Genomic DNA, 16,193 nt, shown 5'->3' with positions numbered 1-16,193 from the left:
AAATGCAAGAGGAACTGAACTCCTGGGCACAAAGAAACCGGAAATTGATAATTTGGACAATCCTGAGTGCCTGGAAAGCAAGTCCCCAGAAAATAGCACTCCATGTGAGGATGGAACCAGTCTAGCAATTTCTTTGTGAATCAGGAATGGAAGTACAGTGATCCAGGAAGGATCTGTGGAAAGTCCTACTGTCTGATGGTATGAACCTCTGTGAAACTACATGCAAAACCAACAGGGTTTTTTTTGCCAGATATGTATGAGCCTCAGAACCACTGCCAACCTGGACTAAAACGGACAGAGAAGGGACAAATTGAAGGAAGAATGGCTTCAAAGGCAGAACCATGGAAGAAGCCAAGGTCTGGACCAAAGATACGTCCTGGGCCAAGAAGAGTGGGCTCACCTGTGTGTGTGGAAAGGGTGTCTGCCCTCCTGCTTAAAGAGGGTGGGCCTTTCACCCCATTGTTCAGAAAGAGTGCTCAGAGAAGACAGATCCTGTGCCCTGGAGTTGGACTCATCTGTCCACCACCCCAGTGCTCTGAGAGGGTAGAACCTGTGCCCTGGTGTTTGCTGAGAGCCTGGCCAGCATCCTGATGGAGAGGATTGAAATTTCACCCCAGTGGAGTATGGCCACTGTACAAGCACTTGTAAGGGGTGGGGCTGCCGTTTCATCAGTCCTGGAGGACAAAGCAGCTAGATGACTCTTAGACCTTGAAATCTAATGGCATATGCTCTGCAGTGTTTTGGAATTGTTTCAGACCTGTGACCCCTTTTTCTTCCATTTTCTCCCTATGGGAATAAGACTTTATTTTATGCCTGTTCCTCCATTGTATATCAGAAATGGATGATTTATTTTCTAGTTTTTACACATCCATAGAAGGAAGAGAATTGTGCCCCAGGAGACCACACCCATAACTGAGTTTTGATGAGATTATGTACTAAGCATTGTTTCTGAAAGAAACAGGCTTTTGGGATACTGTAATGGAATGTAGAAACAACATGTCTTCTGGGGATCCAGAAAGTAGAGTGTGATGGTTTGAAGCTGTATATATACCCCAGAAAAACATATTCTCAAATCTAATCCATTTCTCTGGGTGTGAACCCATTGTAAGGAGGACCTTTTGATGAGGTTACTTCAGTTAAAGTATGGCCCACCTCAGTCATAATGGGTCTCAATCCTATTACTGGAGGCCTTTTATAAGGGGAGTAAAATTTGGACAGAGAGAAAGTCACAGGAAGAAAAAAGCTGAACATCAATGGAACCTGGAAGACAAAGACACCAGGAAATGCCTCCATGTACCTTGCCATGTGGCAAGCTAAGGGCCTAGAATTGCCAGCAGCCAGCCCCAATCAGTGTTGGGAAGAAAGCATTGCCTTAATAACACCTCAGTTTGGACTTGCTTTTAGCTTAAAACCATGCATATAAATTCCCATTGTTTAACCCAACCCATTTCATGGTATTTACTTGAGGAGCCTAAGAAATTAGTAAGTTTGTAATTGTTTTCTTTCAGTACTTTATGTATATCCTCCCACTTCCTGTGGCCTCTGTTGTTTTCGATGACAAGCACTTAAATATTGATCCTTCTTTGTACATAACTTTCCCTTTCTCTTGCAGTTTCCTTAACTCTCTCCCTGTCCTTGGCAGTTGAGTTTGACTACTGTGTATCTGGATGGTGTTCTCTTCAGTTGATCCTGTTTAGGATTCATTGGGATTCTTGAATGTGCATATTCATATCCTTTATTAACTTTGGGACATTTTCTGCCAGTATTACTTTGACTATCCTTTTTCCCCTTTCTTCTCCTTCTGGGATTCTCATAAGTACCCTGCTGTGCCTTATGATCTCCAATAGGCTCTTAGGCTGTTTATTTTTGTTTCATGCTTTTTACTTTCTCCTCCTTAGCCTGAACCATTTCAGTTGTCTTATCTTCAAAATCACTCATTGTCCTGGCAACTCCAATGGGCTACTGAAACTCGAGAGGATATTTTTCATTTTGTTTTGAGATCTCCAACTGCAGTTATTTGTTTGGTCCCGTTTAAACTTCCCATCTCATTTCCTGTTTCTTTTTCTTGTAATTTTTTGTTGCACAGTGTACATTTTAATATTTTGAAGGATAACTCTGGGATTCAGTTCCTGAGCTGTCTGTCCTTAAGTGTGTATCCAGCTAATGATATGACAGATTTCCTTGGTGCAAGGAGGTAACAAAAACAAAACAAACATAAAAAAAAAACCTTTTAACAGTTTTTTTCAGATTGACTCTGTGCGCTCTTTCAGAGTTTATGACTGAAAGCAGGTAATCCTTTACCACAAAATGCTTTTTGACTTGATTGTTCCTTACACTGTTATACGTGTCTACAGTGCAAGTTTTGGGAAGATGAGTCAGAGATGAATTTCTTGGTTCAGTCTTGGAGGCTGTCACCCAGAGTGGTAGTGACATATAGGCCCTCCAATATGCTCATAAGCTGCCTTTAGAATAGGACCAGAGACCCACAATGGGGGAGTACAGGCTCAAGGGCACCATGAACTTCTCCCACTGTTTTTTGAAGCTGCATTTTCTTGATTCAAGACTCATCTTATTACTGCAACCCTTCCTGGAGTTGTTGTGAGGAAGATGGGTCTGCCAGTTGTAGCTAGCCTTTCAAAGGTTCTGTGGGAGAGTGGCACTCCTGGAATGTCTTCCACCCTACCACACCTTGGTTGACTGGAAGGTGGTTTGTTGTTTTTTATTTTTCCAATTCTTATTTCGTTGTGCTCTTCTTTAGTCTTGTCTTCCAGAGTTTGAGAATTGACTGCACTGTTTTAAGTTTGATGGGGAGGGAAGCAGACCTGGGAGCAGAAAGCTGTGCCTGTCAAGGATTTATTCATGTATGCAAGTCTCTACATTACTGTAACGGACCAAGTAGCTACCTAGGTGAGTCTCAAAATGTGGGCTGAAGTCGTCTCTTTTTTTTTTTAAAATCCACTACTTGTTCCAAGACTTGGAAGGTCTACCAGAGACCAGATTTTCACATATAATCTGGCCTTTACTGTGAATGAGTTATTGAGTTCAATATATTGCCGCCATTTCTTATGTAATGCTAACCCAAAGTCCTAGGCCCTTTGTCATGTGAGCATGTCTTTGATGTGTAAAGTTCTTAGGCCCTATATGTCCCATACATTTTACCATATTAAAGCCTCTAGCCTTGACTGGTTGAAATATTAGTTTTGAAAGTTTTGGTGATACACCAACTAATAAAATATGCAATATCGGTGTTTACAAGTGACATTCTGCTAAGACACAATTGAATGAAGAAATGTCAGTATAAGAAAGTACCTAATACAGCCCTGTAAGCTGTGCAAATTCTGTAAGAATCATGTTTATACCTTAAACAAGGTAAGTTAACAGAAAAAAGTCAAATGACAAGTTTAATAGACTTCAAAACATTGTACAAGTATAAAACACTGGTTTTATATTTCAAAAGTTGGAGGAAGATATCCAGTCATTAAACAGTCTACAAAACATATGCCAGTAGATTACATAAAAGACTATGTACAATATAAAAAGAGCTGAAAACAGTCTTCACTGTAAAAATAATTTAAAACAAAATTTTCAATTTAAAATATCATCTATAGCACAAACACATCATGCAAATGGAAAGTAAATATACTGCATTCTTTAGTGTAGCCAAGTAAGTTCAGATATGAAATATCTTTTAGGTAGGGAAATGGCCATTCAATATAACTCTTTACTCTGGCAGTAATGGTCCCCGCTGGGCATTTCATGCTTAAAGAACAGCTGTGTTTCAAATCCCATTGAAAATCTGTAATAAATACTTAGACAATATATGAATACTCTATAATTTGTGGATTATGCTGGAGAAAGGTCCGGAAAAATAAATGCTTACTGTGCAATTTTATCATGTATGAACTTTAAAAAAAAAGGCTAGACAGAAGCTTCTGCAGTTGAGAAAACTGAACTCTAGTTTTAAGGCAGGCTAAACTTTCAAATAAGCTATTTCATAGGAACTCATTACGTTCATTAACTGTTTTGGTATTACAAGTTATATCATGTTCATCTTCACAATACTACACTAGCAGTTTATTATACCAAATCCTCCTGACAGGAGACATGTACTTTCAAGGCTGAGTTATAATTAACATCTTATTACTTTGGAATTATAATCAGGGGGCTGCTGCTCTTCTCATTAATGTAAAAGAAAAACAGCAGTCCAAAATATTATTACACTCTCCCCAGTAGAAGTACCATTATTATAATATTCAGAAAGGCTTTGCATATTCACATCTTGGGAGTTTAATACTTGTGGAAAAGGACCAATGCAAGCTCTACCACAGTAATGGGTATTTAAACAATGGCAGGTATTCTCAAAACTAAGGGGATCCAGGCAGGCACTATGTTTTCTAAAGCAAACTGAAACATTTCCAAAGCATTTATTTGTTTTTCAGGTTAGTTTTATGAGCCAATTTAGACATTACTACATGCCCACAAAAAGTACAAAAGCCACCTTCATTTGAACACTGTAATTACTGAAACTTTTAGCACCAAGTCTTAACTTAAAAAAGCAAAGACAACTGAGTGCTCTTCCACTTATTGCAGACTCCCTTCTACTCACATTGCCTGTCATTTGAGATTTTTAAAAAGTTAGCTGCCACAAGTTTTGGAAAATGCCAGTGCTTAAAAATAGCTAATTGTGCTAAAGAATCAAAAGTTTAGCAGAACAGATTTGAGGATTTCAAAACATTCAATGTTACAAAGAAAAGTGTGAAAATACCATTCTTTGGTCTAGATAAGCTGTTCCCTTTACATTAATTTAACATTCCAATGGCTTTCTGAAAACTTAAAATGTTGAAATTCACTCCCTAAGCAAAAAACAAAATTGTATATACATATGGATGTATCATACAGAGTAAAGATACTTAGTACCTTTCTTTAAAAAAAAAGTTAGTGTTGCATGTACAAGTACAGAAATAATGAAGTTAAAAAGTATCCATCTATTTTACCAGTCTATTAATTAATATTACACCTTTCTGGCTTCCTTGCTCTACTGAGTTCACAAGTAAACATTCATCTTGACATGCTATAAAGTTCCTAATGCTGGTGGAACAATTCCTGTACCTGGACAATTATTACATTATGATTTGTTTGAAGGATAATTAATGTCCACTGCTTCCTGCTTCACAGATATAGCTGTATTAACTGCCTCTTGATCACCTCTATCGGCTCTCGCTGGAACATCAGCATCATCCTCCAACCCATTGTAGAATTCTTCAATCTCACTTTCATCCTCCATGTGTTCTTCTAAACTTGGACTGTGGCAAGTTCCACTATCACTGTTACTGCCACAAGAACTAGAGGATAAGACATCATCTTCAGAGTCTGAATATACCTCAGCGCCATGGAAGATATAACGATTTGGTGGTAAAAACAGATATTGATTACCTGAAACACATTATAGTAATAAAAATAAGAGAAGTTATTTTCAGTTTTCTGAGACTAATTTGTTCTCACTGGGCAGTCTGGAAGAAATGTAGGTCCAGCTCTGCCTTTTACAAGTATCATTACTAGAGGCTATTACACAATACACTATTACACTATAGTGTTTTTAAAAAACAAGTTATAGACTTAGTCTTAAGTTCAGATCTTAGTTCTGCCACTAACTAGCTTGGGCAGTTTTCTCTCTGTTCCTCATCTGGAAAATGAGATGATTTTTACAACTCTCTGAGGTAAATAAAATTGGCCTTTAACCAATTCCTTTGAAGAGATTTGAAGAGAATTAAATGAAGTATGCAGCCTGGCTTACTGGTGTTCATGAAATCTGAACTCTCTAAAGTACATACTATGCTTTTAAAGCATCTTTGTTAAGTATTTTCATTTCAATTTTTCTCTGCCTACTACAAACCTAAAAATATTTTGTTAATGTCTTTACCACCTATCCAAAGTGTGGACACGGACATCACCTGTGAACCTGATAGAAATTTAAGATTTTCAGGCCCTCCTGCCACCTACTCTCAGAATCTGCATTTTTTAACAGTCCTATATACCAACATTCAAGTTTCAGAAGCAATGATCTAGCACTGGACTTAACCTACTCCCCCCACTGCCCCTTAAGCCATGGAGGTCAAGAGACATCCTCCAAGAGATTCTACTTATAGAGTATCAATTTGAACCCATGAATACTAACTAATACAATTCTTAAAAGCCTTTAACACAATCAAACTCAGTTTGATCAAATATGGCTTAGCTTCTTTTATATTTTCATTGTGATTTTTAAATGAAAGTGGGGGTCTAAACATTTAATGATGAAATGTTTTCTACCTTTGAATTCACAACTAACAAGTCTGTTTTCACATCATAATAAATACCCCATTTCTAACACCATATGCCAGACTGATTCACAAAAGCCTGGTTTCTTGCACAGTATAACTGAAGTAACACACCATTCTACCAAAGCATACCAGAAGTTTCTCTTCAAAGTGGCCTTCAAATTTTTTTGTACTGCATTATATCCCAGTACCCTCCCTGAAATACCCTAGTATGTGTGACAATTCATTTTTTTAAAAAACTGACCTGAACTCACAAATTAGTTATAAGACCAGTTATTTCTCCCTGTTGCAAGAGAATATAGTTCTTCAGCTTTATAAACAACTGGTATTAATTTGCATGGTTGCTCAAGTATTCCAGCCCTTAACAGTAATCCCCATCTGGCAGTTCTCATTGGGCCATCTCTCTTGAAACATACCCACACATTCTTTTAATGGGTCCCAGCACACAGTTGTCCTGAGCTTTTCTTTCTATAGTTTTGACCCATGCTTCTAAAAAATGTTGCATTCTGCACTGACTCCCCTGAAGAACTGAATAATCCATTTCTTAACCTAAGTTCTGTATACCTATATGTGTTAGTGCCCTTTTCTTTGCAACCATGAACAGATTAAAAGTTTGTTATATATGCTCCCACTTCCTTTTTAGCTTACATAAGACAGAAGCACAAATAGGTGACAACTGTGACTACCTAAAATGAGTAAGTCTAGTATGTCAGTTTGTTTTAATAGCTAGAAGTTTATGTTCTTTACCTTTTTTTTTCTTCTCACAATTCCATGAGTTATGTGCTACTTTGTTCCATTTTACAAATTAGGAAACAGAGAGATTAAATAACTTTGCCCAAGATGGATCTGAGACAACATTAAGTCTAGCTCATTCCAAAGCCTGTACCTTTAAGGACTTCTAAATTAGTAGCATAAAATCAAAGTATGATACAAAAGCCAACTGTGGGTTTAACCTGTACTTCCTGGGGCAAAGAATTTGACATGTTGGACCCATCTGTTAAAAAAGATATTCAAAGAAAATTTCATTGCAAAGGGGTAGGCAGACTCTGCATGGTAAACAAACTACGTGACTACAATCATTAATTAGAAATTAATATTTATGCTTCAGTTATATGTATCTGAGGCAGCACCTACTGTGAGTTATTCTAAGTAGTATCAATTTCAGCCCTTGAAGTATTTAAAATTGCATATGTGTCTTTATTAGGGGACACATATCACAGCTTTTACCAGAATCTCAAAGGGATCCTTCACCCCCAAATAAAAAGGATTAAAACTACCACCCTGACTTTTACACAGTGATGAATGCCTAACCCACAAAAATGACTGAAGAAATTATTTATCTTTACAAATGAATCAATAACAATTTTTCAACATCTGACTTGTGCCACATTTGCAAACATTAAGTAGATAAGTAGGTTTCTATATTTTTCTAGTTTACCCTGGAAAAATTCACTTCCTTACTCTATGACATTAGCAAACACTTGCCACCTTTTTAAAATAATTATACACAAACTCACTCAATACGCTCTCAGAATCATCCATCATTGCATCTTCAGAACTTACTACAAGGCCTAACAGGGAAAAAGGAAGGGCTCACAAGTTTACTCAACTAAACTAAAATTCATTTAAAGCCAATGATTAGAACACTTAGCACATTTGTTTAAAAATTCTTGTTTGTTTCCATCAAGTATGGAATCTTCTACAAGATTATTACATCTACATTGAAGTGTTTTTTAAACTACATTGTTTAAACTAGAATTTTTTCACCACACATACTATCTGGATTTAAACATTTTCCAAATAGTAGAAAGTGATTTCACCTATATTAATTAGTACTAAGACTTTACATGTAATGCCAAAAAACGGCAGGTGTTATTCCTGATATTGAGCAGAGAAGAAAGAGACATTTTCTAGCTCTGAGACAATATAGCACAGTGGTTAAGAGGCAGGATAGGCTCTGAGAATAGACAGATTTGGAATCCAGTCTGGTTCTTCCACTTCCTAGATATTACCTTGATTTACCAACCTTTATAGTCCTCAATTCTCACATGTAGCAGAAAAGTAATAATAGTTCCTAAGTTTAAAAATCAGATAATTTATGGAAAACAGCTATCAGAGTAAGCACCCAAATCTGTCATTATTTCTACCAGCTAAAGCTCTCACCAATGGCAGAGCACTTAATATTTCTAATTGTTATTCTCCATCTAATGTTTTCCCTTGTCTTTCCCCTTCCCTCCGTCTTCCTGTCTCCTAAAGAAACACAACACACAGAGTAGACTGTTAAAAATTAAACAGTATTCCCCCATATTATGTAAGATATCATTGGTTTATCTTTCTTCAGCCTGAATTATGAACTTAACGTTTTTCTAAACACAATCAACTGTCCCCGTTGTTGCCAAAAAAACTATCCAACTAACCTGTCAAAATTGTGAATTTCTTAGAAATATTGTTAGAAAATTATACTTTCAAAATGGTTCAACATCCTTTCTTACCATCAAGCCGCTTACTAATCTGCTCCTTTGCAAGTCTAGTAGGCCAGCACTTTCTCACTGTTTCAGCAACTGAAGTTCTTTCATTTTTCTCCCCAGTAATGGAGCCAACATTCTTCAAATCTGGACTCTCCAACTGTTCAGTAATATTTTCAACATTCCTAGTAGAAGCCTGTATTTCCTGCAATTTTTCTTCAGTACAACCCTTTGACTCCAATATATCTGAACTGTCAACTTTATTCTTGGTTGGTTGATCTAAAAGTTTGACAGTCACTGAAGAATTTGGTGAAGTTCTTTCTGGTGAACTAGAGTCTTCTGAAATATTAAGAGGTGTGGGTGGCAACTCGGACAAATGAGCCAACTCTTTTTGTGTTCTTGGAGGTTTTTCAGTAATTTCTGAAAGCTTTACAGGGTTGCAGCAAAGTTTGGCATATTCACCACCTAACCTATGACATAATTCATTAATTATGACATCGCAGTCTCCAAGAAGCTCCACATCAAAATGCAGATGAGGCAAAGGTTCCCTATTAATTAATATCTGAGGCACTTCATGGGGTATGGAACCTAAAAAGAAGGTGAGAAATAAAGAGTTACAAAAAAGGGAGGGGAAGTTATCTAATCAAGCCGCAATAAATGTGCTATGCAAAAATCTAATGTGACTCTTAGAAGAAATTCCAGAGCCCCAAATCCCCAAAAAGAAACCCACCTGTAATACTTAACCAAGCCAGTATATTTCATCATGCTACCTAGTAAGGAGAAAATTAAAATTTTATCTTTTGTAAAATTTCAGATTCCACATCTGTCACCTGGTTACTCTGAACAATCTTCTCAGACTTCTGCACGCTGTACTTCTATTTCCTCATCTATATAATGGGGATAAATTAACAGTACTTTTCCATAAGGTTATAGAAAAAAGACTGAAGACAGAGGAGATTCCACATTTCTTTCAACTGTTCATTCTGGCTGCCTATTTCATTGCTGGTGTGGGGGTCCAATTTAATCCTCCGGTTAGGAGTCCGATATTCTCCCTTCCCTCACTTCTGAGGGGACATCTGAATCTATCTAAATAGTCCGCCTATCTTCCTCTCCCTTGCTTTCTCACTAGGAGGGGAAAAGGTAGTATAAAAGCAGGTGTTATTTATTCCTGAGAATAAAGGGGACTTAAATTGGATTGAGGCTTTTTGTACACACAACATGTGGGTAATGTAGATCTATATATCATCTTTATCACACGACATGACTGTCACTCTTAGAAGAATGAACCGATCATTTTGTATGAGTACATGACACTTCTCTATCAAGCCATACATTTAAACTTACTGGATCTGAAATCATTAAGTAACAACTCCTTCAGAGCTATTCAGTATGCTAAAAAATGTTCTTTATTTTAACCCTGTCTAACTATTAATAACTGTTGGGTTGACCAATTTTCATGAAGAAAAAATGCCACCTAAAACTTTTTTTTTTGGCACTTCACCATTCTTTAACCATAAACAAAGTAAGATCACTAGGTTCTATTGGGTAAGAATCCTTTCACAACCCATGACATACATACATATATATGTCTGTGTGTGTGTATATATATATATATATATATATATATATATATATAAAGTATGTTCTCCAAAAACCATCACCAACTTACTTGGAATTAGTGCTACTGGTCGTACTTTCAGGGAAGACCCAATAACAATGAGGAGATCCACTTCATCTTTGTCATACTTCATGGCTCTGTGAAACTGTTCTGGTAAATTTTCGCCAAAAAAGACAATCTCTGGTTTCATGATAGCAAGTGGTTCATCATTTGGGCACCTTGGACATCGAGGAACCACCTACATGTTCAAGATTTTGGTTGCAAGGACAGAAAGAGAAGGGAAAGCCCAAGTCAGAAAGTCAACATTTCCACTCTTCCTAAAAATATATTTCAGCATTATCAAAGAAAACAGCCAGAAAAGCTATCGATAATTAGCAGGTAAAATAAGACATAAACTTAGTATCAATTGTCAATGGTGGATTAGTTACTAAACAACAAACTTTACAACAGACTGCTATGCCACTAGTATAATAGCTGTGTACAACTACATTTGACATTCAAGAGTCCATCATAAATTAACAAGAAAAAGGCTATTTATATATGTATTTGTGTGTTGATAAAACACTTAATGACACAAGGTCATTTTAAACGAATATGTATAAGGTGTAAAAAAAAAAAAACGTTGACCAAATATAATGGGACTTGATCTTAAAAAAAAAAGAAAAAAAGTGTAAAATATAATGATTCCATTCTTTGTACTCTCATAATTATATATAATTAACAATACATGCAGCTAAGCACATAGGACTTATTTTATTTCTGGATGATTTTTCTCAGTTATATGTTCCTGTGTTTTTTTGGCAGTGATCATGGATGAAATATCTTTCACAACAATTTTTAAAATATTTTAAAGAATTACAACTATTTTAAAATTCCAACTGAAAGGAACTAAATGGGAGAATGAGGAGAAAAACCAATAAAATGATGGGAAGATGAAAGAAGTTGTTCCAGAAATCAGTCCCTCCACCCGAAAAACGATTAGGCAGGAACTGTCTGAATCAACTATTTTGAAACTCCAGAGTCCAGCAGAATCTATATAGGCATACCTCGTTTGATTGTGCCTGACTTTAATGCACTTCGCAGATACTGTATTTTTACAAATCTTTATTGTGGCAACCCTGCATTGAGCCAAGGCTATCACCCCCATTTTTCCAAAAGCATGTATTCACTTCATGTCTCTGTAGCATTTTGGTAGTTTTCACAATATTTCAAACTTTTTCATTATCACTGTAATCTGTTAGGATGATCTGTGATCTTTGATGTTACTGTTGTAATTGTTTTAAGGTGCCACAAACCATGCGCATATAAGATGACAAACTTAATTGATAAACGTCCATGTTCTGACTGCTCTACCAACTGGCCGTTCCCCATCTCTCCCCCTTTCCTCAGGCCTCCCTACTCCCTGAAATACCACAATATCAAAATTAGGCCAATTAATAATCCTACAATGTCCTCTTAAGTGTTCACAACTCTCACTTTAAATCAAAAGCTAGAAATGATTAAGCTTAGTGAGGAAGTTATGTCGAGATCCAAGACAGACAGCCAAGTTGTAAATGCAAAGAAAAATTCTTGACGGAAATTTAAAGTGCTATTCCAGTGAACATGTGAATAAGAAAGCAAAACAGCCTTATTGCTTATATGGAGAAAGTTTCAGTGGTCTGGATAGATCAAACCACCACAACATTCCCCGAAGCCAAAGGCTAATCCAGAGCAAGGCCCTAACTCGCTTCTATTTTATGAAGGCTAACAGAGGTAAACAAGCTGTGGAAGAAGAGTTTGAAGCTAGAAGAACATGTGCTGAGCTACAGCCAATTATCCAGAAGATCTAGCTAAGATATTTGACAAAGGTGGCTACACTAAACAACAGATTTTCAATGTAGACAAAACAGCATTCTATTGTAAGAAGATGCCATCTAGGATTTTTCATAGCTCAAGAGAAGTCAATGCCTGGCTTCAAAGGACAGGCAGATTCTCTTGTTAGGAATTAATACAGCTGGTGACTTTAAATTGAAGCCAATGCCTTTTTACCATTCTGAGAATCCTGGGGCCCTTAAGAATTAAGCTAAATCTCCTCTCTCTCTGCTCTATAAATGAACAACAAAGTCTGGATTACAACAAATTACAACATGTTGAATGCATATTTTAAGACCTACTGCTCAGAAAAGATTCCTCTCAAAATATTACTGCTCATTGACTGCTCTAATGAAGATGTACAAGATTAACAAAATTAGTCTTTTCATGCCTGCTAAACACAACATCCACTGTGCAGCCCTTGGATCAAAGAGTAACTTCAACTTTCAAGTCTCATTATTTAAGAAATACCTTGTCTAAGGCTATAAGCTGCCATAGACAGTGATTCCTCTGATGACTCTCTGGAAAGTAAATTGAAAACCTTCTGAAAAGGATTCACCATTCTAGATGCCATTTAAGAACATTCATGATTCATGGGAAGAGGCCAAAATATCAACATTAAAAGGAGTCTAGAAGAATTTGATTCCAACTCTTGAAGGGGGGGTTCAAGACTTCAGTGGAAGACATAACTGCAGATGTGGTGTAAACAGCAAGAGAACTAAAACTGGAAGTGGAGCCACTGAATTACTGCAATCTTGTGATAACACTTGAATGGATGATGAGTTACTTCTCATCAATGAGCAAAGAAAGTGGTTTCTTGAGATGTCATGTACTCTTGGTGAAGATGCTCTGAACATTATTGAAATGACAAAAAGATTCAGAACATTACATCAACTTAGTTGATAAAGCAGTAGCAGGGTTTGAGAGGATTGACTCCAATTTTGAAAGTTCTACAGTGGGTAAAATGCTATCAAACAGCATGCTACAGAGAAATCTACTGTGAAAGGAAGAGTCAACTGATGCGGCAAATTTCACTGTCATCTTATTTTAAGAAATGACCACAGCCAACCCAACCTTCAGCAATCATCACCCTGGTAAGTCATCAGCCATCAACATTGAAGCAAGAGCCTCCACCAGCAAAAAGATTATGACTCATTGAAGGCTCAGATGATGGTTAGCATTTTTTTTAGTAATAAAGTATTTTTAAATTAAGATATATACATTGTTTTCTTTAGGCATGTTACTGTACACTTAAGAGATCACAGTATAGTATAAACATAACCTTTGTATGTACTGGGAAACCAAAATAATTTGTATGGCTCACTTTTATGGCAGTGATCCGAACCCACAATATTTCTAAGGGATGCCTGAATAGCCCAATGGAATCAAACTGAGAGCTCAGAAAGCAGCCCTCACATTTATGGCCAACTGGTTTCTGACAAGAGGAAACAGACTGTTCAACTGGGGCAAAAAAAAAAAAGTGTTCTCAGTAAATGGTGCTAGGAAAACTGGATCTCCATTTGCAAAAGAGTGAAGTTGGACCCCTACCTCAGACCATAAAAAATCAACCCCAAATAGATCAAAGAGTAAAATATAAAGCCAGAGCTATAAAACTCCTAGAAGAAAACATAGGGAAACATTGTCAAGACCTGGTGTTAGGCAAGTTTCCTAGATTTTATACTCAAAGCACAAGCAACAAAAGAAAAAAATAGATAAATGGGATCTTGTCAGAATAAAAACTTTTGTGAATCAAAGGACTTTATCATGAAAGTAAAATGACAACCTACACAATGGGAGAAAATATTTGGAAACCACATATTCAATAAGAGTTTACTATCCAGAATATATAAAGAAATCCTTCAACTCAACAACAAAAAGACAAACAACCCAGTTTTAAAATGGGCAAAAGATATGAAAAGACATTTCTCCCAAAACAAAGCACGTAAACAGATGCTCAAAACATCATTAGTCATTAGGGAAATGCAAATCAAAGCTACAATGATACCATTTCACATGCACTAGAATGGTGACTATAAAAAAACAGAAAATTACAAGACTGGAGAGGACATGGAGAAACAGGAGCACTCATTCACTGCTGGTAGGAATGTAAAATGGTTCAGCCACTGTGGAAGACAGTTTGGCAGTTCCTCAAATAGTTAAGTATGGAATTATCATATGACCTGGCAATCCATGTCTAGGTATATTCCCAAAAGAATTGAAAGCAGGAATTCAAACAGATATTTGCACACCAATGTTCATAGTAGCATTATTCACAATTGCCAGAAGATGGAAGTAAACCAGTGTCCATCAACCACTGAATGGATAAACTGTGGTATATACACATAATGGAATATTATTCAGCTGTGAAAAAGGAATTAAGTTCTGATAGTTGTAGTTTATGCATGATTTTTCTATAAACCCACAACTTCTGTAATGATATAAAAAAAATAACAACTGTTAGAGCAACACCTTGCTTACAATCTGGCTTTTTTGGTTTATATAGTAAGGAGCCAATTTCATAATTTTAAGAGATATTATGGTGTAATGTTTTTACCAGAATTCCCAACACTCACATTTTCTTCCTGGATCTTTCTATACAACATAAATACTTTTAGCAAAAACAGGATATGAAAGCAAAAAAAAAAAAAAAAAAAACAACAGGAAGAGATCAGAGACTAGCACAATTCTTAAAATATAGGTGATAAATTACCTGATTAAAAATATCTCCTCTTACAGCTTCACAGTCAACTTTGTATTTACAAATCAGGCAAGATGCTGTTGCAAAGGAACCTGTAATCAATATATACAGATACATATATATACATGGTTTATTAAAGGGATAGATATTTTCATTTCTTGAACCTACAACAATGATTAGAAGCTCTGTGATTTTAAAAGTCTCCATGAAAGAATCTAAGGGATGATAAATTTAAAAAATAAAAAACATATTTAAACAAGGAGAGAACCAAATTCTCAACAGCTAAGACAATGATAGAATGTTACCTCCTAAAAAGCTACTCATTTCAAAAAAGACAAACTGACTTCTCCAGGGCTAAAAATTTGCAGAGTTGGAAAGTTACAATTCTATTCCTTTAGCTCAACTACTGTGTTTTTAAAACATTTTACATACATAAGAAAATGGCTAAAGGTTAAACAGTTTAAAAGTTCATACCTCTTGTTTTAAACTATTCTAAATTTCTGAATCCTGTAATATCTGAACTATATAGTTCCTTTGGTTTTATAAAGATAACATGTTTCTTCCTACATAGCCAATATACTTTTGCAATCAGAAAAGGTTCTTTAAAAAACATTAATGGCTACATAACTCTGTGATTGTACTCTGAATAGTTGATTGTAGACCATGGATGACTGTATGGTATGTGAATATATTTCAATAAAACTGAATAAAAAAAAAAACATTAATGGCATACAACTGTAATGTCTTTTTAAATCCGAAAGTAGCTTAATATCCAATGTTTCATACAATTAAAGTACCAAAGCCAAGACTTGTGGTTTTATTTTTTGCATTCTGCTTTTCTTAGGATTATCTATAATTGGTTAACATATTAAATAGTAATAATGCTTAATCTCTATTCCTGGATGGCAACCTACTTTATAATCCTAATTTTTCCTATAAAACTAGAAATTCTGAAGTCTACTAACCATGACACTGAATTATCCTTTGGATTCCTGCAACCTGTTCCAGTGTATCTATGTTCTGCGTATAGTTGCGAAGTAGTTTTCCTTCCTTGTCTGACAAGGCTATGAACTTGTGACAGAGAGATGGTTGGAACTGTCCAGGATATATTTCCTATATAATATAAAAGGTAGAAAAAAGATTACATTGAAGAAATAAATAGAGCAAATGTCATGTTTAGGTTCAATAAACTCCTTCGATCCAGAAAAAACTACCAATGATAATATCCATGTAAAATATTTTAA

General features: G+C 35.9%; 1 protein-coding gene across 3 annotated transcripts in view; it reads right to left on the bottom strand.

Moving 5' to 3' along the window:
* Positions 1-3,391: 3,391 nt before the first annotated feature.
* The window catches only part of SIRT1 (sirtuin 1), a 35,303-nt gene continuing 22,501 nt past the window's right edge, over positions 3,392-16,193 (bottom strand). Inside the window, exons 5-9 of one of the 3 annotated variants that reach the window (XM_037804322.1) lie at positions 15,915-16,062; positions 14,962-15,041; positions 10,452-10,638; positions 8,810-9,370; positions 3,392-5,433 (exon numbers count right to left, since the gene is read on the bottom strand). In XM_037804322.1, coding sequence (XP_037660250.1) covers positions 5,126-5,433; positions 8,810-9,370; positions 10,452-10,638; positions 14,962-15,041; positions 15,915-16,062 — 1,284 coding nt within the window. In that variant the 3' untranslated portion in view covers positions 3,392-5,125. The remainder of the gene's footprint in view (positions 5,434-8,809; positions 9,371-10,451; positions 10,639-14,961; positions 15,042-15,914; positions 16,063-16,193) is intronic. The other 2 variants (XM_037804324.1, XM_037804323.1) reach the window with 2 other exon arrangements.

Source organism: Choloepus didactylus, chromosome 15, assembly GCF_015220235.1.
Source record: "Choloepus didactylus isolate mChoDid1 chromosome 15, mChoDid1.pri, whole genome shotgun sequence".
Classification (NCBI taxonomy): Eukaryota; Metazoa; Chordata; class Mammalia; order Pilosa; family Megalonychidae; genus Choloepus; species Choloepus didactylus.
Note: the sequence above shows the minus strand (reverse complement) of the source record. Positions and strands in the feature narration are given on the sequence as shown.